The 24,997-nt window shown below is 40.3% G+C and overlaps 1 protein-coding gene and 1 pseudogene across 5 annotated transcripts in view; one reads left to right on the top strand and one right to left on the bottom strand.

Moving 5' to 3' along the window:
• Positions 1-13,098: 13,098 nt before the first annotated feature.
• LOC111539328 lies at positions 13,099-14,622 on the bottom strand (annotated as a pseudogene).
• Positions 14,623-14,654: 32 nt separating this feature from the next.
• GIPC2 (GIPC PDZ domain containing family member 2) overlaps positions 14,655-24,997 on the top strand; it is a 99,690-nt gene continuing 89,347 nt past the window's right edge. For 3 of the 5 annotated variants that reach the window (XM_023208910.2, XM_023208919.1, XM_023208917.1), the window contains exon 1: positions 15,612-16,048. In XM_023208910.2, coding sequence (XP_023064678.1) covers positions 15,809-16,048 — 240 coding nt within the window. In that variant the 5' untranslated portion in view covers positions 15,612-15,808. Of the gene's footprint in view, positions 14,789-15,611; positions 16,049-24,997 lie in introns of those variants that run through there. The other 2 variants (XM_023208921.2, XM_023208918.1) reach the window with 2 other exon arrangements.

Here is a 24,997-nt window from a genome sequence, read left to right as displayed (position 1 = left end):
GTGTATATTAGTTTAAGCCGTATGAAATCATAGATACTCAACTTTTTTGATCTATAAAAGTGACAATATGAAATTATCTTTTTTTACCTATGGAAATAATAATTTCATTTACATATATATATAAAATAGAAGTTTAATAAACCATCACTTACTATTCCTAGATAGAATGACTCTAACATTTTAAAATTTTACTCGTTTATTAATTTTTTCTAATTGCATCTCACTGCATTTATTTCATGATCTACATTTGTGAAACAGCTCATAGTTTGAAAAACACTCCTAGAATTCTCATAAGGATATAAATGTAGTAATTGTTAAATTTTAAAACTTAAATGTCAATTTGTTTAAATTCATTTAAAAACTACTGACTGGAAAATTTTTACTCATTATTTGTTGGAACAGCAGTAGATATAGCTATTTTTTGGTCATAAGACAAATTCTAATAAATGACCATTATTTTGATTAATTTATAGATGAGTTTATTTCCCCCTTCAACTTAAGATAATTATAGATAGGAGAAGTAAATTTGTATTGAATTTGCCCTATTAAATTCTCGTGTCAGTGGTGACAATAACATTCAGATTTCCTTCAAATTCTGTCTATACAGTATTTTAGCAAACCTATGCTAGTATCATTAGAAAGAATAAATTATAAACCAAAGATTTTATGAAGGTCATATATAAAGAGATGGGTGTTTTAGTAAGAAACAGAAATTTCTTAAGCTTCTCAGTAGATTTCTTTAGATTTTAGCTCAAAATAGATTTGAGTGAGTTCATTTCTGATGGGTTGCTTTACCCTGATTACAGAAAAGAGAACTTCCAAATAAATCACATTTAAAAAATTTTTTAAATGTACTGGGGCCGGGTGTGGTGGTTCATGCCTGTAATCCCAGCACTTTGGGAGGCTGAGGTAGGAGGATTGCTTGACCCCAGGAGTTCAAGACCAGCCTGGGCAATATGATGAAACCCTATCTCTTCAAAACACAAAAATTGGTTGGGCATGGTGGTGCACACCTGTGGTCCCAGCTACTGGGAGGCTGAGGTGGGAGGATTACTTGAGCCCTGGAGGTTAAGGTTGCAGCCAGCCATAACCACACCACTGCACTCCAGCCTGGGTGACAGAGCGAGACTCTGTCTCAAAAGAAAAAAAAACAGAAAAAATTTACTTTAAATTTTAAAATAAACTTAAAATTTACTTTAAAAAATTTCTACTCAGTTTACCAATATCACAACTATACCTCTAAGGATTATAGATGAGAAAACAAAATACCATTAAAAGTATCTGACTAGGCTGGGTGTGGTGGCTCACACCTGTAATCCCAGCCCTTTGGGAGACTGAGGCGGGCAGATCACCTGAGGTCAGGAGTTCAAGACCAGCCTGGCCAACATATAGTGAAACCCCGTCTCTACTAAGAAAATACAAAAATTAGCTGGGCGGGGTGGTGCATGCCTGTAGTCCCAGCTACTTGGGAAGCTGAGGCAAGAGAATTGCTTGAACCTGGGAGGCGGAGGTTGCAGTGAGCTGAGATCATGCCTCTGCATTCCAGCCTGAGCAACAGAGCAAGACTCCATCTCTCAAAAAAAAAAAAAAAAAGTATTTGACTAAATTTTATTTTCATATTGTTTCTTAATTTTATGGTTATCATCAGTGACTACACATATAATACAGAGGAAAGTGTTTCCCAAGTTGTTATATTCAATGGTTTTCATTTGTAAGCATTCAGTATAATCTTAATGTTTTAGGAGACTGTACATAGTATTTATGTGTAGCCTGTTAGAATCCATAGACCTTTAGGTAAGTATCCTCTTTATTATTGCTATTTCAGTCCACAGTGTGCTTCTGGGATAGAAGTAAATGGGCCACTTAAATACATCTCTGAGGCAACAGCCAAGAACTGTCTCATAATTGTTTTTATAAGTAAGTTAGAAATTAGAAAATTAATTTGCATTAAGTGGTGTATGTGCATACATGTATACTTTTCAAAGTCATCAAAATATATTTTCTTTTCTTTTTTTAAAAATATATTTTTAGGGGCCGGGCACGGTGGCTCACGCCTGTAATCCCAACACATTGGGAGGTTGAGGCATGCACATCACCTGAGATTGGGAGTTTGAGACCAGCCTGATCAACATGGAGAAACTCTGTCTTTACTAAAAATACAATTAGCCAGGCGTGGAGGCACATGCCTGTAATCCCAGCTACTCAGGAGGCTGAGGCAGGAGAATCGCTTGAAGCCGGGAAGCGGAGGTTGTGGTGAGCCGAGATCGCGCCATTGCACTCCAGCCTGGGCAATAAGAGCAAAACTCCGTCTCAAAAAAAAAAAAAAAATATATATATATATGTATATATATATATATATATGGACAGGGTCTCACTATATTGCACAGGCTGCTCCCAAACTCCTGGCCTCAAGCAATCCTCCTGCCTTGGGCCTACCAAAGTTCTCAGATTATAGGCATGAGCCACCACACCCGGCCATGAAAATGTATTTTCAGAAACACTAAAAGCTTCTTTTTAAATGAAAAATATCAGAGTATTAGTTGACTGAATATATTTGGAAGATATTAGACCTATTAGGTAAATCATTATACATATTAAGCACTTCAACTGTATGTGGTTATTATAAAGAAGTATGTTTCTTTTTCTTATTTCTTACAGAACACAGAAGGAAGTCATAGTTGTTTCATTTATTACATGTATTACCTCTTTTAAAGAAATAAGCACCTATAATAGTGCTTGGCTCAATAATAAATATTAGCTACTACTAGTCATAGCATCCCTTCATTTGAAAGTGGACTTAGAATTCTGGTTTCAGAATTCAGTTGCCAGAATTTATTCATTCAATATTAATTAAAAGTTTAAGAACAAACTACATGTTAAGTGTGTTTCATGAGAATTTGAGGGTTTCTGGTTCCCGGCCAAGATAGGAAAGCAGCAGGAGTGGCAAGCTCCCTGTCGCATAATCAGCCCTGTAGAAACTATAGAGCTAGATGGAAGCTAGGAATCCCTGTGGAGATTTAAGGCTGTTTTGAACCAGTTTGAGTGTTAGGGTAGGCTGGTTAGTCAGAGGAAAGCTTTTTAAGTCTGCTCTTGACTTTTTCCAGAATTACCTTGTAACAGATACTGCCTGCAACTTCACTGCCAAAATTGGAGACAAAAGCTCAGAGTGTGCATGCTGAGACTGCAGAGTATTATCAGGGCCGTGCAAACGCCTTGGTGGCAAGAAGTGTTGATGGAAACAAACGTAGATTGACTTGTGGTCCTTGGATATTCATTCCTCCTCCTCTTTCCTTTCCAAAACCATTGGACTGGTGTATTCTTCTCCGAAGGAGGCTTCTCATTAAGGATTTAAAGTAAAATCTGACACAAGAGTTGCCTAATGTATAAGCAGCAAACCAGAATGATCAGTAGTATTTACGTGGTGCCTGGGATTCTGTGCCTTTGGGCTCATCTCCCACGTCCTTCAATTCACTGATTCGGCTAGGGTCCTTGTTGCAGCCCCTTCCTCAATTCACCGTATCAGCTAGAGGATCAAGGGGAATGTGGCCAAGGTAAATAGATATCAAACCATTTTTTTTTTCATTCACTGTGGACAAATGAACTGCCATAAATTCTATAGCGTAGGGGGAATTTCCTGTTACCATGTCTTTCAGGGCCACCCATGAGTGCAGTAGTGGTCTACTTCTCGCTGTGCCAGCGTAATATGCAGAGCAGGCCTGTACTTTTTCCTCTTTTATTAACTAGTCATTACCTAGGTCCAGTCTTGCATATATCATTCATATTAAATAATGGAATGCATGTTTCAACTTGAAGATTTGGTTGAGGAGTAGCTCCAGTCACATCATCACTTGGTAGTCTATCATGAAGTTGTCAGTCCCTCCCAGAACTCACCGGCAAGTCAGGAGCTGCTTTTCAATGGGAAAAAGCCTGTTGGCAGCAGAGGACATGGCTTACTCCAAAATCCTAGGACTCTGCACCCAGATTCTCCTATTGGGATTTGTCAGAAACTCCATATAGCTATATCTGCCACAACACTTCAGATACTCGAGTGAATTTTGAAAGATGAGCAGGGAACTCTCAGGCTGCCATGTTGGGAAAGTTGTTTCTAGGAGTTCCATGAGCAAAGGGCACAGTGGTGTTTAGGAACTTTTAGCACTGTAATAGAGCTAAAGTATATCATTTGATTTGGGAGAGAGGTAGAGAAATAGGTGGGGAACCAGTGCTGTATGTATGCTATCCTAGGTATTTATATTTTATCCTATAAGCCAGTAGTTCCCAAACTGTAGTGTACATCAGAGTGCTGGGAGACTTGGTAAAACATGGATTGTGGGTTTGGGGTGGGATCAGAAATTCTGTATTTACAAAAGTTCCTGGGTGATGCTGATAGTGCTGATTTGGGAACTACACTTTGAGCACTATAGAAAACAAGTAGTTTTAAACAGGAGACTAACACAATCAGATTTAAGTTAACCAAGATCACTCACAGGTAGACGTATGGCAGATGGGTAGGAAAGATACAGCACAGGAGAAATAAGGCTAGTTGGAAGACAATTAAAATAATTGTGTTAAGAAAGCAAAGGGCTTGTATTAAAGTTAGCAATAGAACTGAGAAATAGGGGAAAAAAACCTCATTTCAATGAGTATTTAGCACTTATTAAATGCCAGGTACTCTGCTTTGAACTTTGATGTCTCTCTGGAATTTTTCAAAGCATCTGAAATCTTGGCAGAGAATGGGATAAACTTTCTTTGGGGTAACATAAATGTGATTTAATCCCTAGAAAGAAAATGTAACAAACTTAGAACCAGGTATCAGCAAAACTAAATCATATTTTAACAACCACAGGATAGAAAAATTCTAGGTTTTCTATTTAAGAAGGAAGAATCCATTTTCACCTTCTAAATGACCCTGAATGATAAAAAGTTATGGTTCTATAGTTTCATATTGAATCACAGAATTATATTACTCTTGTATATAAAAGAATCATGTCATTCAGTCAAACACTTAGCTTTTGGTAATATATTTTATTTATTATATTTTTATATATAAAAATATATTTTACAATTATATTTTTTAAACAAGTGAGGAAAATGTTGCCTAATGCTGGTAAACGACTTGCCACAAACTAATGGGTAGTAGAGCTTGAACTGGATTTACTCAATGCTGGTCTGGTGTTCTGCAGTAACCACATAATTGGTTATTGTCAATGGCTAAAAATAAAATTCAAACTTATTCCTAGTATTTATGGCTGTTTGTAATCTGATATCAACTTACCTTTTCCGGTTTATATATTGAAACTCCAACTCTACGCTTGTTTGTAAGATAAGGCATACATAAACCATCTACTTATGTTTCGCCTCTGCAAGAAAGAATGCCCAACAATTTTTCTCTTCATGTGGTTCCCATTCTACTCCCATCTTCTGTCAAAATCAAGGTCCAGCTCATATGTGAGACATGCCTGATGTTTTTGAGAACCAGTAATTTTCTTATTCTGCTTATCTCCTTGTAGAGCTTATTACAATCTGCCTTGCATAATTAATAATGATGTTAATCTTCCTCATTAGATTGAGCTTCCTTGAAAATGGACTTTTCTTCCCCAAGATTTAGGTCAGTCCTTATAGAAAACAATTTCTCAGCTAATGTTTGTCTAATTTATGCTGAATAATTGAAATAGTAGACATGTTGTGAAATTAATTTACTGATACTTTTATTTAAGAAAGATGTCCAAGGAGGCAGATTATATAAAATGCTTTTGAAACACAATGAATTGAAATAATTTTAGAAAACTATACTATTCTGAATTAAATATTAAATACAGTTTATTACAGAGTGATAGTTTAGTTGATAACTTGAAATATTCATTTGTCAAGTACATGTACTTCAGGACTCGATTTAATAAACAGATTAAAAATGTGATTAGCATGCCAATTATTGAAATTTCCGACTATACTTCAAAAGGATTGCAAGTGTTTTTAATGTTTCTCTTATAACTTATATTCATGATTTAAATAAACTTTTCTTAGTCCAAAATGCTTGAATTAGAATATTGTCATTCATTATTTTTGAACAACTTAAATATATGCCATGTTCTGATAGCCTACTTTCAATGCTTAAGAGTACAATGAAATATGCCATATGAAAATTATGATAAAAAACAGAGCATGTACTTGATTCAGAAGATAATACATCCAGCCTGGGCAATAGAGTAAGACCCACATCTCTACACAAAATTAAATATAAAAAATTGGCCAGGCATGGTGGCACATACCTGTGGTCCTAGGTACTTAGGAGGCTGGGGCGGGAGGATCACTTGAGCCCAGAAGCTCACGGCTGCAGTGAGCCATGTTTGTGCTACTGCACTCCAGCCTGGATGACATAAAGCGAGACCCTGCCTCAAAAAAAAAAAAAGAAGATACTACAGGATCTTAGGGTATGTCATTCATTTTCATTATGAATGTCTATCGTGCAATTATAACTAATATTTTATGTGATAAGTACTATGCCACCTGATACACAAATATATTTACAATATGTTTTATGAAATATTTATTTTAGTTATAAGAACTAAATATCTTTAAGTATGAAAAATTAACCAAAGGAGATGAAAAGATTTGCCCAAGATTGTAATCAATTACCATTGTACAAATAGCACAATGACTTGAACCAGGTCTCTTGGTTCAATCTAAAACTCATGCTCTTAATTGGTATAATAACAGCTTCCTTCAATTATAATAGTTGTGGAAACTATAGAAAAGTGATACATCTCATCATTTCAATTTGTTTACTTGAATTTTGAAGGAAAAGTAGAATGCAGAATGCCCACCAAAATTTTTTATTTGGATTTTCATGTTATCTCTAGTCCATATAAATCAACATTCTCTGCATTTTTGGTTGGCAGATATAAACTTCAGACTTGCTTCTGCTAAAATTACAACAAAACCTTAATTATGTTATATTGAACTATTAGGGTTATATTTTAATGATGGTTTTCAGGTCAAATTCTTAATTTAAAAAAAGTGTACTGCATAAGTTCAGTGTTCTAAAATTAATTACCAAATGTGGCAAAATATTTTTGGATAACATTTACTAGCATACTTTTTCCAGTATAACTGAGGAACAAAATGAAAAATATTTGGCGGTATTTGGGAACCTATAATTTGCATTTATTTCAAGTTAAAAATGGAACAATTGGAGAAAATTATCTCCTTACCAGCTAATGACCTTCAGGTGTTGACAGTCTTTTACCTCCCCCCTACCCCAGCAAATGGAAGGAAGATTGACTCCAGGTTTCATGTTTTTGGTCTATAATATAATTAATTTCTACTCTTATATGAAATGTTTTTTTCTTAAAGACACTGTATTTCTTTCTGTCATTGCTATATGTTGGCCTTAAAATTACTGTAATGATTATCTTCAATAGCTTTAAGTTACTCTTTTCATTGAAAATATTTGGGCTGGGTGCAGTGGCTCACACCTGTATTCCCAGCACTTTGGGAAGCCTAGGCAGGTGAATCAAGAGGTCAGGAGTTCAAGACCAGCCTGGCCAAGATGGTGAAACCCCGTCTCTACTAAAAATACAAAAATTAGCCGGGAGCGGTGGCAGGCGCCTGTTATCCCAGCTAACTTGGGAGGCTGAGGCAGGAGAATCAGTTGAACCTGGGCGGCAGAGGTTGCAGTGAGCCAAGATCACGCCACTGCACTATGGGTGACAGAGTGAGACTCTGTCTCATTAAAAAAAAAATATATATATATATGTTTACCTCTATCCAGTATTTTGGGTCTGTATAAAAGAAATTATTTGTTCAACTCTGAGTCATCACAGGCTTTTATGTCAACCAATTACTATTATTATGTTTTAGTTTTGTATACAGTGCTTAAATGATTAAAATGTGTGACCTTTGAATGTGACTGTGCTTTAAATCTCATGCAGTTTTTCCATATTTATGTTATTGTAGAACTAGTGTTAAATTAGCTTGCTGTTCACATTTGTTCTTGTCTCTTCAATGTTTATTCACCATAACCTTGGAGATGTGGAGTAATCTGGAGTCCATGCCAGAGGGTTTCCTCTAAGTATACACAGATGAGATAATGCATGTAAAATATTGAGGACTAAGCCAGACACACAGTAGGTGCTCAAGGAGCAATTACATATTCTTATTATTAAATATATTCTTCCCCCTTTATCACCCCACCTCCTCTTCCTCTTTCCATTTTCCATTTCTGTATTTCCAATTACTCATAATAAAATTTACTTGAATTTCAGCTAAGAGTTATTTCCTCCCCCATTTGCCACCTTCAGTTGTTCATTGTTGCCATGCAACTATAAAACATTCTATCTTTAGTCCCTGGGAAAACTGCATATGGTTTAACAAATCCCGTGTTTATTTTCTCCCAAGTATTTGCTTACTGGATACATACATAATAGAGAGTGGGGCATAGAGAGAGGTGATCAGTGTGTGTTTCTTCAGAACTCCTAATGTTACGTGTTGTAATTAGAGGCTACATTTGCTGGGAAAAACAAGTTAGTAAATTTATCTTATGATTCATTTATAGCTTCTTATAAATACGACAATTTCTTATAAATAAGACAATGTCTTATAAATAATATTGCTTTTGGCAGACATTAATCATAGAATTTTTAATGACTCATGCTTGCTTTTATAGTTGACACTTTAAGGTTGTTAGGAACACCAAATACTGGGTGGAAATATTGTAGATTGATAACATGGGTTGAATTCTAAGTCTAGATGCAAAATGAAGACCTAACACTTTTAATTGTTTTTAATGTATTTATCTTAAGTAGTAACAAAGGTTAATCAATGTTATCCAATTATATTTACTGATATCTGTTATACATATAATACTTTCCAATGGAGAATCTGGACAGCATACCAAAGAGGAATATGAAATATGGTTTCTATTATCAAGGACTTATCTTGCTGGATTTCATAATTTACCATGTGTGAAAAAGTCAGCATATATACAAACAAAACTTTGTTGTAAATAACTATTTTTTGTACAATAGATATGTATTAGGAACTCAGAAAAATGAGTGACTAGGTGGGCTGGTATGCCAGCCGTTTCTATTTACATCTCTAGATCCAACCGCCAACCCTCTCCTCTCTCCTAGAGGCATCTGCAGCCTGGGCCATATCAGCAGAGACTCCATTCCCTCTGGCCTTAGGTTTAATTCAATGTTGAGTCTAGGTAGATAATGTGAGGGTGGGACTGGAATGAGGTCGGTAGGCACGTTTGTGGAACCTGGGACAAGAGTACAAATAGAGACCCAGATACCGTATGCCTAACTATTTAAAACTGCTTGATAATCAACTGTCAAACAATATATGTTTTATACTTCTATTTTGGCCAATATAGCTTCATAGTGATCTGAATGGATAAGTCCAAATTCAGAGTTCTCCAATTCAATAGTTCCACACTGGAATATAGGGACATGGGAGAAACAGGTCTCTGCCTGAAGCCTACCCCATTCTTTTTCTATCCAGCTCTGTTCTGTTCTTCTCTAATCCCCACTTTAGCCTGGCCAAAAGCTGCTCCTTAGCCATCTCTCAGACACAGGGATGCTGGCTGCCTGGACCCTGGTGAAGTCTATGCACATTCTGGAGGCAGGTTGGGGACCACTTGCCCAGAAAAATCAGGGATCCTGGGCGTGTAGAACGTGGTCTAGAAAGGAGGGCGTGAATTCTGGGTGGCCATTCCCCCTTACCCCTGTGGGCTCCCTACCTTGCGTGGTATGCAGCTAAAGGAATGCCAGAGCAGAACTTCTGCCCAGCTTTAAGGGTAATATTGGGTCAAGGTATTAATTTTCCCAAGTGCTTGCCTTCTAGATTGCCTTGGCAATGTTTCCTTCAAGCAAATGTCATAGCTCCTCTTAAAATGAACTCTCTCTACAGAACTTTTTAATTCCTCATCTCTCTGGATTTGGGGATAAAAACAGTCCTGGGGGCCAGGTGTGGTGGCTCATGCCTGTAATCCCAGCACTTTGGGAGACAAGGAGGGTTGATCACGAGGTCAGGAGCTCGAGACCAGTCTGACCAACATGGTGAAGCCCTGTCTCTACTTAAAATACAAGAGTAAGCCGGGCATGGTGGCACATGCCTAATAATCCCAGCTACTTGGGAGGCTGAGGCAGGAGAATTGCTTGAACCTGGGAGACAGAGGTTGCAGTGAGCTGAGATTATGCCACTGCACTCCAGCCTGGGCAATAAGAGTGAAACTGTCTCAAAAAAAAAAAAAAAAAAAAAAAAGAAACAGCCCTGGGGTACTAATATTATGCTTACTCTCTGACCACCACCTGCCCAGTCTCTATTAAACCATCACCAAATACCTTAACTTGAATGTACCATTTGTTTCCTGTGTGAGCATGCCCAATACACCTGGTTCCTTAAGTGAGATTTTACAGCAAAGGTGAACTCGACATAGCCCTTGAGGGGAACTTTCACTTTCTAAGTAAGAAAAAATAGAATTCAGAAATTAAAAGGACACAAAAGATTACAGAATCCCACCTTTCCACCCTGTCCCTGGCCTCTTCATTTGATATTTTGACATGGCTGAAAGATACTCTTCTCTTTGAAGTTTTTTCTTAGTTTCACACCTTCTGGTGTTCTGTCATATGCTCCCAGATACTGATAATGTACCTACCATGTACCTTATGATGATTCACTTCTCTTCCTACTTTTCTTTAGTCAAATTTCTGTGAGCTTTTTATTCATACAATGCATTGTGAAGTCATTGGGCTTTCACTTGATGGGAATGCATCACTTGCTTAGTATTATAGGTTTTCTCTACTCTTGTCTCATTAGCCCAAGACAAAGTAATACTAATTTAGTGCTATAGCAATCATAACCATGAAGGCAAATTTGAGCCCTAAAACTCTGTGGTAGTATCCTGTTTTCAAAGACTTATTCAGATGAATCAGAATATATTACATTACTTTTTTGGGAGGATGTGGTAAAATATGTACATTATCTTCATTGAAGTGGTTTATCACTCTCTCTCTCCATATATATATGTCAGACTTTACCAAATTGTACACCTAATTTTTTAAAAAAAAGTCAGTACAGGCCAGGTGCAGTGGCTCACATCTATAATCCCAGTACTTTGGGAGGCTGAAATGGGAGGACTGCTTGAACCCAGGAGTTTGAGACCAGTCTGGGCAACATAGGGAAATCCCATCTCTAGAAAAAATCAACAGAAAAAGAAAAGTCCATACAATTATATGTCAATTACAAATTTAAAATATTTAAAGTCATTTGTCTTTTTCGCCCTTGTTCTGAGTACCCAGTGCTGTTTTCCAATGGTTAAATGACACAATGTCTTTATTACACCAGCTCCTGAGAGCTGAGTGTGTACATATATTCCCAACTCTGTTTAGAGGTGTCATGTAGTTAGCTTGAACTCAGCCATGGTGAAGTATCTACACAGTGAAAATTAGCAAAATTGGGGTTTTTCATCAATAGCTGGTTAAACAATCAACAGCACACCACTAGCTGTTAACATACATAAATAAAGACTCATGGCAGTCCTATAATACATAAATATTTTTGACATGGGGTCTCAGGTTGAACTCAAGGTTCTGGACTCAAGGGTTCCTCTGGCCTCGGTCTCTCGGGTAACTAGGACTACAGATGCCTGCTACTGTGCCTGACATAGTCCTTCATTTTGTGTGTGTGTGTGTGTGTGTGTGTGTGTGTCTCACTCCGTCACTCAGGCTGGAGTGCAGTGGCATGATCTCAGCTCACTACAACCTCTGCCTCCCAAGCTCAGGCGATCCTCCCGCCTCAGCCTCCTGAATAGCTGGGATCACAGGCATGCAACACCACACACATAGCTGATCTTTTTTCTTTTTTTTTTCTTTTTTTTTGTAGAGACAGGGTTCACCACTTTGCCCAGGCTGGTCTTGAACTTCTGGACTCAAGCTATCCTCCCACCTCGGCCTCCCGAAGTGCTGGGATTATAGATGTGAGCCACCGTGCCAGGCTTCAGTCCTTATTTTTAAAATTTTTATTTATTTATTTTTTTTGAGACAGTCTCGCTCCATTGCCTAGGTTGGAGTGCAGTGGTGAGATCTTGGCTCACTGCAACCTCTGCCTCCCGTGTTCAAGCGATTCTCATGTCTCAGCCTCCAGAGTAGCTGGGACTACAGGCGTGTGCCACCATGCAAGGCTAAATTTTGTATTTTTAGTAGAGACAGGGTTTCGCTATTTTGGCCAGGTCCTGACCTGCCTCCGCTTCTCAAAGTGCTAGGATTACAGGTGTAAGCCACTGCGCCAGGCTTCAGTCCTTAATTTTTAACTGTGTAAAAGAATTCTGAGACCAAAAAGTCTAAGAATCACTTGGTACAGTGATTCTTTATCTATGGAGCTAGAAAGTCTTACTAGGGGAAAAAGCAAAAAAAAAAAAAAAAAAGGGACTTTGGACTTGCCGACACTCAACCCTATCAAATCTTTTGCAGAGATTCATACTAAGTTGCCTTTACCAAATGCCACCACTGCCATTCTCCCATGGGGGTCATTGTTAACCTAGTCTTTCCCCAAAGACCAGGAGGGTCTGGGGTTGAATGATGAACTTCTTAAATTTGAAGAGCCCAAAGGCTGCTAGGAAGGGAGGGGCTGCCACTTCCTCTAGCAAACACCAAAGATCTATCCCCTTACATCCTATAGCTACTTGTGGACCAAAAATGGAACTTCAAGGTACTACTAGGAAAAGAATGGCACCAGATCAAGCTTTCCAGATAATGGATTCCAACTTCAGCAAGTGGGATAAGAGGTTCATGACACAAACGTATTTGTATTAGGTGACTCAATCACCAGGATACCAAGATCTGTTACTTTCACAAAGTGCTCTGAGGCAACTTAAATATGGAAGGAACTTCAGAGCCAGCTCTTCCGCTCCAGGCTCCTTTTTAACTATTTAATGTGGTGTGGAAAATATCAGCTTGCTGAGGATTATCATCTCAATAGAGAGCTCCTTGGGAAGGAAAAGGCTGAAATTTAAAAAAAAGATCTTCATTAAAGAATAGGGCGTTGATTATGTTGCAGAATCATATCTTCTTGTTTTGTGACACGTTGGAAACATAAACTTTAGAGCTTTTTTGTCTCCACAGCACAGAGGTCTGATTGCTTCTGTTTAAAAATAGGGATCTGCTGATGGATTCCAGCCAACTTCTTAAGGTCTGTGTCTGAATACGTGATTGTTTCTTCCTTGAGAGCCCTCCCCAGGCAACATAGGAGGCTTTGTCATCTGGGGCAGGAGACTGTGGCCACATACACCTGATTATCAAGAGCCTGAAGCAATTCCCAGTGGGCTGGTCCAGTGGTTGAAATGAAAGCCCCTGGATAAACCAACAGCTGGCAGCCTGTGTTTGTGCAAGCTCTGCAAACCAATGTCATAACAGATGCCGCAACCCATTCTGCAGTTCGGAGTATCAACTGGGGAGAAACTGTTGCCCGGACTCAACATTCTGGATTCTTGAAATGTCATTTTTCCAGGAACACCAGTGTCAAGCAGATGGACCTTTCTGTGCTTTACTAGTAAAGTTCCATGAGGTGACACGTTGCACAGCACAGGTGTTATATAATTTCCCAGCATCCTCTTCAAGGATGGAACCTCTAGTGAGGCTGTATTCCTTTGCTACTTCAGGAAGCTTCTGTGTGGATTTACCAGGAATTTTCGCTGCAAATTCAGGAAAATATTTTGTGCCATATGGAGAATTAAAGCATCCTAGCAAAGAAACTATTTTGGCTCCTTTTGTTGCTGTCTCCCGGACAAGGCTACAAGCTCGCGTGTTGTTATCTGATTTGATGAAGAAACTTGAAGCTGGATGAGGGCCAAGTGGAAAGTTGCCCTGGCTCTCCTGGGAAGCACCAGCAGCCGCACTGGCTCAGTGCAGGTGTCCCTGTATTATCTAAGAAACATAAAAATGTTAATGTTAAAGTTATCCTAAAGCTTTTTTTTTTTTTTTTTTGAGTCTCGCTCTGTCGCCTAGACTGGAGTTCAGTGGCACAATCTCGGCTCACTGCAACCTCCGCCTCCCGGGTTCAAGCGATTCTCTTGCCTCAGCCTCCAGAGTAGCTGGGACCACAGGAGTGCGCCACCATGCCCGGGTAATTTTTGTATTTTTAGTAGAGACGGGGTTACACCATGTTGGCCAGGCTAATCTCGAACTCCTGACCTCAGGTGATCCTCCAGCCTCCACCTCCCAAAGTGCTGGGATTACAGGCATGAGCCACCGCGCTGGCCTCCTAAGGAATTCTTAAGACTCTCCTCCCCCAGTACATCTGCTAACCTTAAGTTGAGAAACACGGATTTTCAGGACTGAATAGATGTGAGAGGTGAGGGAAAAGGAAAAAGCTCGATACAACGACTCCACAATGTCTGGTCTGGGAGTGCTTGGTGATCCTATTAACTGAAATCAGAAAAAAAAAAAAAAAAAAGAAAAGAAAAGATACATTCAGGAGAAATGATGAGGTCAGTTTTGTTTAGTCTCAATTTGAGTTTCCTACAGTCATTGCCTTTCTGGTAGACTCAGCTGGAGGTGGAGATATTTGGTAGACAGCAACGTCTGTGAACTCGAGAATGTTGATGTGGCCATACAGGAAGAACATGCAAAGCTAAGTAAGAAGGGAAGTTAGTCGAGGAAAAACTGTCGGTGAATACAATTCCTGGAGAGTAGCAGTTAGCAAGGAGCAGGGTGGAGGATGGGGAAAGGAGAGCTAAGGAAGCTAAAAGAGGGCAAAATTTAAGAAGAATGAAATGGGCAACGCAGATCAAGTAAGATAAAGACCTAAAATAATTACTTGTATTTGGTAATTAAGATATGATAGTGATTTCACTCCACTGTAATTGCACAGTAAGTGAAATTTCAGTAGAGTGTGGGGGCAAAGCTGATCACAGTGCGTCTAAGAGCAGAGAAGAAGTGAGGAAATTTCGTAGCTAATAATTCAAGACTGTTCTGCTTTGTTGTAAAAAACGTAGTTGGAGGCGACTGTACTTGAAAACAATGCAATAAACGCGAGGTGGGGAATTGAGGGAACTCATTCTTCACACCGAATGGCCTCAATTTTCTTTGTACTATATGAGGTAAGGTCCTCTGTAGAGACTAAGAAGGGCAGAGCTGGGGCAAATGACTTTGGAGCCGTGCTGAATGTTGGGAGAGGAAGCGGCCCAGGAAATAGACAAAAGGAAAACTCAGAGGTGCCGAGGACCCGGTTGAGGGTGTTTATGAGTTCAACGTAGCACCAAGCTCAAGGTTATGTGACTTTCTCTTCCAATTCTGCCCTGCAGAGTGTAAAACGCAGAAAATGCAGACGAAGGTTGACTTCTACTTAAATCCCTATCCCCAAAAGCCCAGACGTACGGACTCGAAGGCCTGTGGCCAGATCGTGCGTGGGTGCCTACTACAGATTTATGAAAAGCACAGAAGGGCCAGCGTGTTTGCCTTCTAAGGCGTACTGTTCCGTAGCGTCGGCATCCTCAGGCCTTCACGAAAATCGAGCCATTTTTTACAAGGAGTGGGGATAAACCTGGTGATCGGATGAGGGACTACGCGTAACTTTCTTTCTCTCCAGATCCATCCCGGGGGAGGCTGGGCGGGTGGACTGGCGGGCGGCTGCTCCGGTCCAGGGGTGGAGGTCGGGGCCCCGACCCGACGCAGCCAGGCGGAAGCGCGGCTGCCATTGGCCCAGAGGCTGCTTTTACCTGCGCGGGGTCGGAGGCGCAAAGTCCGAGGCGCCGGCGGGGAGGAGGCGGCGGCCGGCAGCGCAGGTGGGCCCGCGTCCTCGGCCCTGCAAGATGCCCCTGAGGCTACGGGGAAAGAAGAAGGCAAAGCCCAAGGAGACCGCCGGGCTGGTGGAGGGCAAGCCGACGGGCGCGGGCGGCGGGAGCCTCTCAGCGTCCCAGGCTCCCCCACGCAGGCTGGTCTTCCACGCGCAGCTGGCGCATGGGAGCGCCACGGGCCGAGTGGAGGGCTTCTCCAGCATCCAGGAGCTCTACGCCCAGATCGCGGGAGCGTTTGAGATTTCGCCGTCGGAGGTAAGGCGTCAGGTGCTCAGGCTCTCCCGCCTCTTGGCCGCGCCGCGCGGACTTGGGTGGGCCTAGGAGGGTTGAGCGGCGCTTCCCGGAGCGCAAAATCCAATGCCGTGTTGAGTCCGCCGGGGGCGTCCCGGGGGAAGTGAGTGGGCCTTCCCGGGAAGGGAAAAGGTAAGTTGGCACGACCGGAGGAAGTCACATTCCCCCTTTCTCCGAGATCTGGCCTTTGGGAAGCGGGTTGGGGGAGGCAACCTTTCTTCCGCTTGCAAATGTGTTTGCTCCAGATGTCCCGGATTCCGCCGGCCGTTCAAGGTGTGAGCACCTTCCTAGACTAGATATCTGGCGGGGCAGGTTAATACCCTCCACCTCATCTGGACGTTACTCTCCTGTTTCCTCCGCAGGCGTGAGAGTCACGCAGGTCATCTCCCCAGATTAACAGAAAAAAAATAATTCAAGTGCCTTCCAGGTGATACCCAGATTAAATGGGGGGAAAAATTGAAGAGCCTTCCAGGTAATACGAAACGGAGGCCCACTTTCCCCCAATCTGTCATTTCTAACATCAACACCAGAAACCCTTTCGTGGTATTTCCAAGAAGTTTAAAAAGCTGGGCTGTTATTCCAAGAGTGGATAACCTAGAGATTCATACTTAATCACATGGGACTAGTTAACAAAATTTTCTTGAGGAAAATCAGCTCTTTTACATCATAATCTTAAAACGGGACTGAAATTTGCTTTAATTAGATTGCATGCGGGCCTGGAACTAAGTTTGACACAGGCATGACCGAAAGCACTAGTTTATGTGAACGTTTATGTGACCACTTTATTTGTGCTAACCCAAGTGAACTGCAAAGGTAGGTGTGGGAAGTTAGCTCAACAAAATATTTTGTCCACATTTCTAGGAAAAGCACGTAATTTTGTTGCCCTGGACTCTTAGGAGTGCAGAGAGCTGTCTTTGAGTGGCATACAGCGGCACCTGGAGTTCTTTAATTAGTTGTTTATCAGGTCTGTTCAAGGGAAATTGAGATCAAGGCAAAATTCCAAGAGGAGACAAAAGAGCTTAAAGTGTAACCCGAAAGAGCTTAAAGTGTAACCCTTTGTTCTTTCGAAGTTCCCAGGTACTAAGGGGCAAATCGCAAACCCATCTGTTAATTATTTGTGTTGATATAGGATACTAATAATAATACTTTACATTTATATAGGATTTTTTTTTTTCAAAAAACACTTTCACAGGACACTTTCCTTTGATCTCTAGGGGAGGCAGGTGGCAGGTTAAACACGATAACTTGGACATGGACCCAGGTTCTACCATTTATGAGCTGTGTGGACTTGAATGAGTTTAAATTCTCTCAGTTTTAGCCATCTATAAAATAGAGATTAGAATACTTGTCTTGAAGAGTGTTGTGAAGAGTGGAGTCTGTTTGTAAATGTATCAGATTGCATAGTTTATGGTCAGGGCTTAATACATGGTAACTAAAATTATTAATACCTAACAGTTAAATGAAGGGCTGAAGTGCAAAGTGATTGGCCCTTAGCCAAGGTCACATATCTAGCAAGAAAAAAACTGGGCTGTAATTTAAACTTGGATCTTCTGATTCCTAAGCTAGTGAGCTTGTTAGTATACTTAACTGACAGCTTTAAATGTCTTTCCTGTAACCAGGGACTTCAGTTTTAGTTACAGATGGTCCTGGGTTTATGATAGTTAGACTTCAGATTTTTGACTTTGCCATGGATTTATTGGGATGTAACTTCCTGGACTTAAGATTTTTCCACTTTATGGGTTTATTGGGGTATTAAATGCATTTTCAACTTATGATATTTTTGACTCACAATGGATTTATTGGGACATAACACCTTGGTAAGTAGAGGAGTATCTGTATTTTGCATTAACACTTCTCCTCATCATTATATATGACATTATTCTGAGCTCAGGGTACGTGATTTTATTCAATCTACTTCATCCCTAAGAAGTATTATTATTAACATCCCCACTTTACAGAGAGGAAACAGACTGAGGTTCAGAATTTTTTCAGAATTACACATAGCAAGTGGCAGAACCTGGATTTGAACTCAGTGTATCCTTTTTTTTGTTTTCTGTTTTTCTTTTCTTTTTTTAACGAGATGGGGTCTCACTCTGTTGCCCAGGCTGGAGTGCAGTGGTGTGATTGTAGCTAACTGCAGCTTCCAACTCCTAGGCTCAAGCAATCCTCCTGCTTCAACCTCCCAAGTAGCTGGGACTACAGGAATGTGCCACCACATCTGGCTAATTAAAAAAACTTTTTTTTAAAGATGTGGTTTTTCTGCGTTACTCAGGGTGGTTTGAACTCCTACTCTCAATTGATCCTCCTACCTCAGTCTCTTGAATAGCACAGACATGGAGCCATTGTGCCCATCTTTTTTTTTTTTCCCTCCCATGAAGATATATTGTTTCCCAAGTTTTCCAGAGTCTCAGCAATAGTTTGGTAGCCACGTTCAACATTTTCAGTGCACTGACTTGCAAGGTCAGTTTCCAAGATAATATACACGAGGTGTTTTCATGTGTTACCTCAAAGTTTATAACATTTTATAACTCCAGTATATATGTATTTTACCATGTTTATGCATGTAACCAACATTAATGCAAGTTTTCCATCTGGATAAAAAAAGTTAATTATATGCAGGATAAAGTATTGGTCATCATAGCATAGTATACATAATATTTCAGTGGTTCACTTTGAAACAGAAGTAACTTATTAAAATGAAATGCACACCAAGGAGATTCCATTTTTGTAGCCCATTTCCTCAGCAGAAATTACCTCAGTAATAATGATGTAAATAACATTTTTTGCTGATTTTTGTTTTTTGAGATGGAGTCTTGTTCTGTCGCCCAGGCTAGAGTGCAGTGGCACAATCTTGGCTGACTGCACCCTCCACCTTGTGGATTCAGGTGATTTTCCTGCCTCAGCCTACCTAATAACTGGGATTACGCACCACCATGCCTGGCTAATTTTTGTATTTTTAGTAGAGATGGGTTTCACCATGTTGGCCAGTCTGGCCTTGAACTCCTGACCTCAGGTGATCTGCCTGCCTCGGCCTCCCAAAGTGTTAGGATTACAGGCATGAGCCAGTGCACCTGGCCTAGAATTGTGATTTTTAAGGTGAGATTTTATCCTCACAAGCATGCTCTTATTTCTCATAAACAGACCAACCTTCTTTTGACACCTGTTGCCATCCCCTGTATTACCACCTCATTTCTGCTTTATAGCAAAACTCAAAAGTTGCTGTCTCTGAGATACAATTTGTATCTCATTTTCGGCTCTAAACTTTTCATGGCTTCCCCTCTCACTTGGAACAAACCAAAATACTACGATGGGCTGCGGGCTCTGTTACCTCTTCAAAGTCGTTGCTCCTTCTGCTCCAGCCAGCCTGGTCTCCTTGAATGCTGGAGCCTTAAGACTTTTGCTTTGGTTTTTGCCTCCGCCAGAACCTCTTCCTACAGAATGCCCTTCCTTAAGTCTGTTCAAACGTCATCTTCTTGGTGAGGCTAGCACTGATCGCCTCTAGGTACAGCACTCCCTATTCCCTTCTCTGCTTAATTTTTCTCCGTAGCGTACTATCCTATGTATATTTAACTGATTTTGTTTATGGTCTGCCCCCCTGCCCCAATAGAAGCTCCATAAAGGCAAAGATTTTTGTCTTTGTTTACTGATGTGGCCCTCAAGGGCCTAGACTGTGCCTGAAACATAGTTGGAGTTTAAAAAATATTTGTTGAATAAAAGGATCCTCACAAATTCAGTAGTTAAAACCCAGTGTCTTTAGCATAAAGCTTTAGTATTGGTTACAATACTAATATCTTATGTAGGTGTTAATTTTTTTATGTTCTGCTATGAGGTAAGAGACTAGCCTTTAGGTGGGGGTAGCGAGGAACATCACTCATATCTTTAAAATTTTTTGAAAATAAATGTATATATTTAAGGTATACAACGTGATGTTTTGATATAGTGAAATAATTATTACAGTCAAGCTAATTAATATATCCATCTTAGAAATTATGAAACTCGAGGCTCTGTTTGCAAGCAAAGTCACTTCCTAAATGAGTTACAGCATATGAGGAGCTGCTTCCTGAGGCTTCCGAGAAACTGCTTCCTTTTCTGAACTTGCTGACACTAGCACTGAGCTCTTTTGAAAGTCAATATTCTGTATTTATGTGGTACTTCTGGAAGACATGAAGTGTTCTGCAGACTTTATCATTTCCCAGCAGTGCGAATAACTGGCAAGTAGAACTGTTATCTTTCTGGTTCACACATGGGAAACTGGGACGAATAGAGCAAAATAGGGTTTTACTGACTTGCATATAGCACCCCCTGCCCTGGAAAAACAAGTTACAAAAATCTACAAAAAATGAAAGAATTGGGAATTGGGCATGAATATTACTACTGAGATCTGAGGAATATGAAGTAAGCCCATCAAAATTGAGTAGAAAAAGTGTGAGAAGCAGTCCCTGACATCTGGTAGCGGCCTTGGCACTTGCAGGAAGGCCTTGGCGTTCTGTTGCACATAAACAATTGCACACAATGTCAACAGCAGATAAGACTGCTCTGACTGTGGTAATTTCTCCTACTTTACAGATAGGTTTACTAAGATTCCTGGTCATAGAATTGCACCCACTTCCTGATAGCACCCTATCCAGAACAAACCCATGCTTTGGACCCTCTCCCAGATCACCTAACACAAGCCCAAATCCTTTCTAATGTTTCTTTCTGAAACCCCCAGGATCTCCCATAGAGTGCTGTCACCCTCCTCACAAGGAGGAATAAACTGCAGGTGAGAATTCCTGGTGGTCTTTGCCTGGAAGGTATTGACAGTTATCACTTGTCACTGTTGGGTTATTACAATGCAGATTCTACAGAGGCAGCCTTAATTTGGTTTCCCTGACTCCTCTCATCCTCTTTTAGTATTTTAATGCTGTGATCATACCAGTCTAATCTTAGCACTTTTGGAGGCTGAGAATTGAGAATCCTTGAAGCCAGGAGTTTGATTGACAACAGCCTGGGCAATGTCGTGATACCCTGTCTCTAAAAAAAAAAAAAAAAAAAAAAAGGCCAAAAATAAAAGAAAAATTAGCCAGAGGTGCTGGTATGCACCTGTAGTCCCAGTTATTCAGGAAGCTGAGGTGGAGGATCACTCAAGCTGGAGTTTGAGGCTGCTGTGAGCTATGATTGTGCAGCTACACTCCAGCCTGGGCAACAGAGCAGGACTGTCTAAACAAACAAAAACCTGCAAGGGCTCCCCATTACTTACAAACCAATTACTACCAGCCAAACAATATCTCATATTCCTGTCTGCTTCTTGAGTCCTCTCCTGTGCCCACTGTTCCAATCTCACTTCTTAATAATCCCTTTTACATTCAACAATATTTAACTGTTTCATTCCATTGTGCTTTTTCTCATGCTGTTCTTTGTTCCAGTAACTCCTACTCACTTTTCTAGTCCCGTAATTTCCTCCAAGAAGCCTACCCTGTGAATCCACAAATCTGAATGCCCGCTATTGCATGATTTTTAACATAGCATTTGCACATAAGATTGAATTTAGTGACTCCTCCATTTCTTCCTGAGGGCTGGGACTTTTTTCCTTTTTAAATCTTGTTCCTAGATGGTTAGCTAGATGGTTTAGCTGCTCCTTAAAAGTTTACTAAATAAAAGTAGATAATGGATATAGTAGGAGAGGCAGCTGAGGACATAGATAGTAGTAAGACTACCAATGTCCTTGAAGTTGTATGGATTTTATTCTGTAAGCAATGAGAAGAACTCAGATCTTTTTCGGAAGAAGCAAGGATCCCTGATATGTGTTTTACAAAGTAGAAGCACACTCAACCATTCATTCTCTGTATTTTCTTTCTAAATAATATTCAGTTTAAATGGAATATAATGGTATTTTCTGGATTTACATCATACCATCTGAGAAGTTATAAATATATCACAATCATTACGTAGGCTTGATATCCCCTCCTGAGCACCAGCCTCATTTTTATACGAAAAATTCAGGCAAGAGAAACATGACTCATTTTGAGAAGTGGGAGGAGGATCCAACCAGCTGCCTTATAGACCTCATTGCTGTCAGGAGGGTATGAAATGGGTAAGACTGCTGTTATGCTAGAAGTACCCTGAAGAAGATATCTGAACAACCCTAAAGTAAAGTTTACACCCTTGGGCAGGGGTAGACTCCTCTTCAAACCCTGGCTACCTGTAGGTTAATAGCTAGCCCTTTCATTTTCTCTCACCTGCAATCACCAACCCCGCTATCCTGAGTGGAGTGGAAGGCTCTTGCAGGCTATCTTGGGCAATTTGTATGTATGTATATGTCTGTCTGGCTGCTGTAACAAACTATCATAAACTGAGAGTTTATTTCTGACAGTTTTGGAGGCTGGGAAGTCCTAGATTGATGTGCCGCCAATGTGGTATCTTGTGGGAGCCCACTTCCTGGTTCATAGACAGCCATCTTGTTGCATGCTCATGTGACAGAAGGGGAGAGGGAGCTCTCTCTAGGGCCTCTTCTATACAGGCACTAATCCTATTCCTGAAGGCTCAACCCTCATGGCCCAGTCACCTCCCAAAGACCCCACCTCCAAATACCATCACCTGGTAGGAGGTAGGGGATTAGGCTTGGGGACACACACACATTCAGTCTATATAAATATTTATATTATTAAAATGTATAGGGAGGTAAGGAAGCTTAGGACAGCTTCTGCAGCTGCACAGTCAGGTTCCATGGACAGTTGATATGTTGATCATTCTGTTCAGGTTAAAGCAGTAGCTCTATACTATGGAGAACTGAGAGCAAGTCTACTTGTCCTTAACCTTCCATCTCAGCCTCTCTCCCTCCCTACTTACTCTACTCTTGACTGATTCTTTCTTCTCATCCTCTTGACTTTGCTCCTCCCGTTATTACCTCACCCCGCTGTGTCTTTGTGTTTCTTTACCTCTCTACTTTCTGTGCCCTGCCTGTGTGTCTTATTCAACTTCCTAAGAAAGAGTCTTTGTTGTGTCAGGGTACAGCACAGGTGGGACAGGACCCTCGGGCCTGTGGGTCTCTGGTCCAGCCTACAGGGCTATGCAGTACAGACGTAGGGGAGCAGTGGATAAGGAGTCCTGCCGGAGAGGGCTGTGCACATGGCAGATATTCTGAGACATCTTGATTTAGGGGAATGTAAATAACAGACACCTTCCATGGCCTGTTTAGAAAATGAAACTGTTTTCTGTTCTCTATGACCTTTATGCATTGTTCTCTGGAAATCTGGAAATCTCTCCCCTACTCTTTCCCTGTTAACTCCTACTCGTGCTGTAGGACTTGCGAGTCATTACCTAAAGCCTCCTCACTACCTCAGGACTGGGTTCTGTGCCTATCCTCTAAACTTCCATAACTCTTATCAGACTTAATGGTCATTGTTGCTTTAATGTCTGTCTCTTCCATAAGATTGAGAGCCACTCTGGGCAAAGACTGGCAGTTAGTATGCAGTAAAACTTATGGCTGGGCATAGTGGCTCACGCCTGTAATCCCAGAAGTTTGGGAGGCTGAGGCAGGAGGATCACTTAAGCTCAGGAGTTCTTGACCACCTGGGCAACATGGTAAAACCCCATCTCCACAGAAAATACAAAAAAAAAATTAGCTGGGAATCGTGGTGTGAGCCTATAGTCCCAGCTACTCGGGAGGCTGAGGTGGGAGTATGGCTTGAGTCTGGTAGGTGGAGGTTGCAGTGAGCTGAGATTGCACCAGTATACTCCAGCCTGGGTGACAAAAGCCCTGTCTCAAAAAAAAAAAAAAAAAAAAAAAAGTTATTACAGAAATTTTAAATACATGCAAAATCAAGGAAATAGTGTAATTAACTCCATGTGCCCAGCTCTGACAGTTGTCAACATTTGCCAAGATTTCTTTTCTTCTCTCATTAACAAAATTTTTATTAAATATAACACAAGTAGAGAAAAGCACATAAAACAAATGTGTAAATTAATGGATAAATTCAACACCCTTGTAACCACACCTATGTTAGGAGATAGACTTTATCAGCCACCTGAGAACCTTCCATGTGCCTCTTTCCACCTGCACCCAAGAGTAACCACTGTCCTGACTTTCATGGTAATGAATCCCATTATATAGTTTTATCATTAATAAAGCACACATTATCATATGTGCTTTCCTAAACACCATAATTCAGACTTCTTATAATATGTTTTTGAGTCCTTCTTAATCTATATATTCCCCCTCGTCTTGTCCTCTTTCCAGTGTATTTGTTGAAGAAGCCAGATCTTTTACCCTGTGTGTTTCACAGTTTGTTTTTTGCTGATTGCATTCCTGTAGTCTAGTTTGGCATCCCCTGTCACTGTATTTCCTATAAATTAATAGTTGTATTCTAGGTTTAATCAGATGGGGTTTGATTTTTTTTTCCCTGATGAGACAATATCAAAAGTGTAGTTAAAATTTTATATTGAATGAATAAAATCAACAGATAAAATAGGGGTCTTACCTTTTAAAATGTCATCAGTTCTCTCTACTAGAATAGACTCCAGCCCATTTTGAAAAGTTTCTTCTATGTTTTTTGTTTCAATTGTCTGTTCAGTGAAGCAACTGTGTTTTTTTTGTAACCCTCTGAATGTATGGCTGGGACTATCTGTGAGCCCTTCATCCCTAAGAAACCCTCTCAGCTATACCCTCAGCAGAGCCAGATGTGCTTTTCCTACATATGAACGCTGGCAGAATTTTTTTGATGCATTGTAATTGTACATATTTATGGGGTATGTGTGAGATTTTGATACAGGCATGCAATATGTAATGATCAAGTCAGGGAATTTAGAATTACTGGTGGAATTTTAATTTTTCAAAAGAAATCACTGTAGAGATATTTCTTCCTGTTATGTGTATAAAGAATCAAATACTGGGAAGAAAGAACTAAAAACCCTCTAATAAAAGGTGTGTATCAT

Source organism: Piliocolobus tephrosceles, chromosome 1 (genome assembly GCF_002776525.5).
Source record: "Piliocolobus tephrosceles isolate RC106 chromosome 1, ASM277652v3, whole genome shotgun sequence".
Classification (NCBI taxonomy): Eukaryota; Metazoa; Chordata; class Mammalia; order Primates; family Cercopithecidae; genus Piliocolobus; species Piliocolobus tephrosceles.
This window is presented reverse-complemented; position numbering and strand designations above follow the sequence as displayed.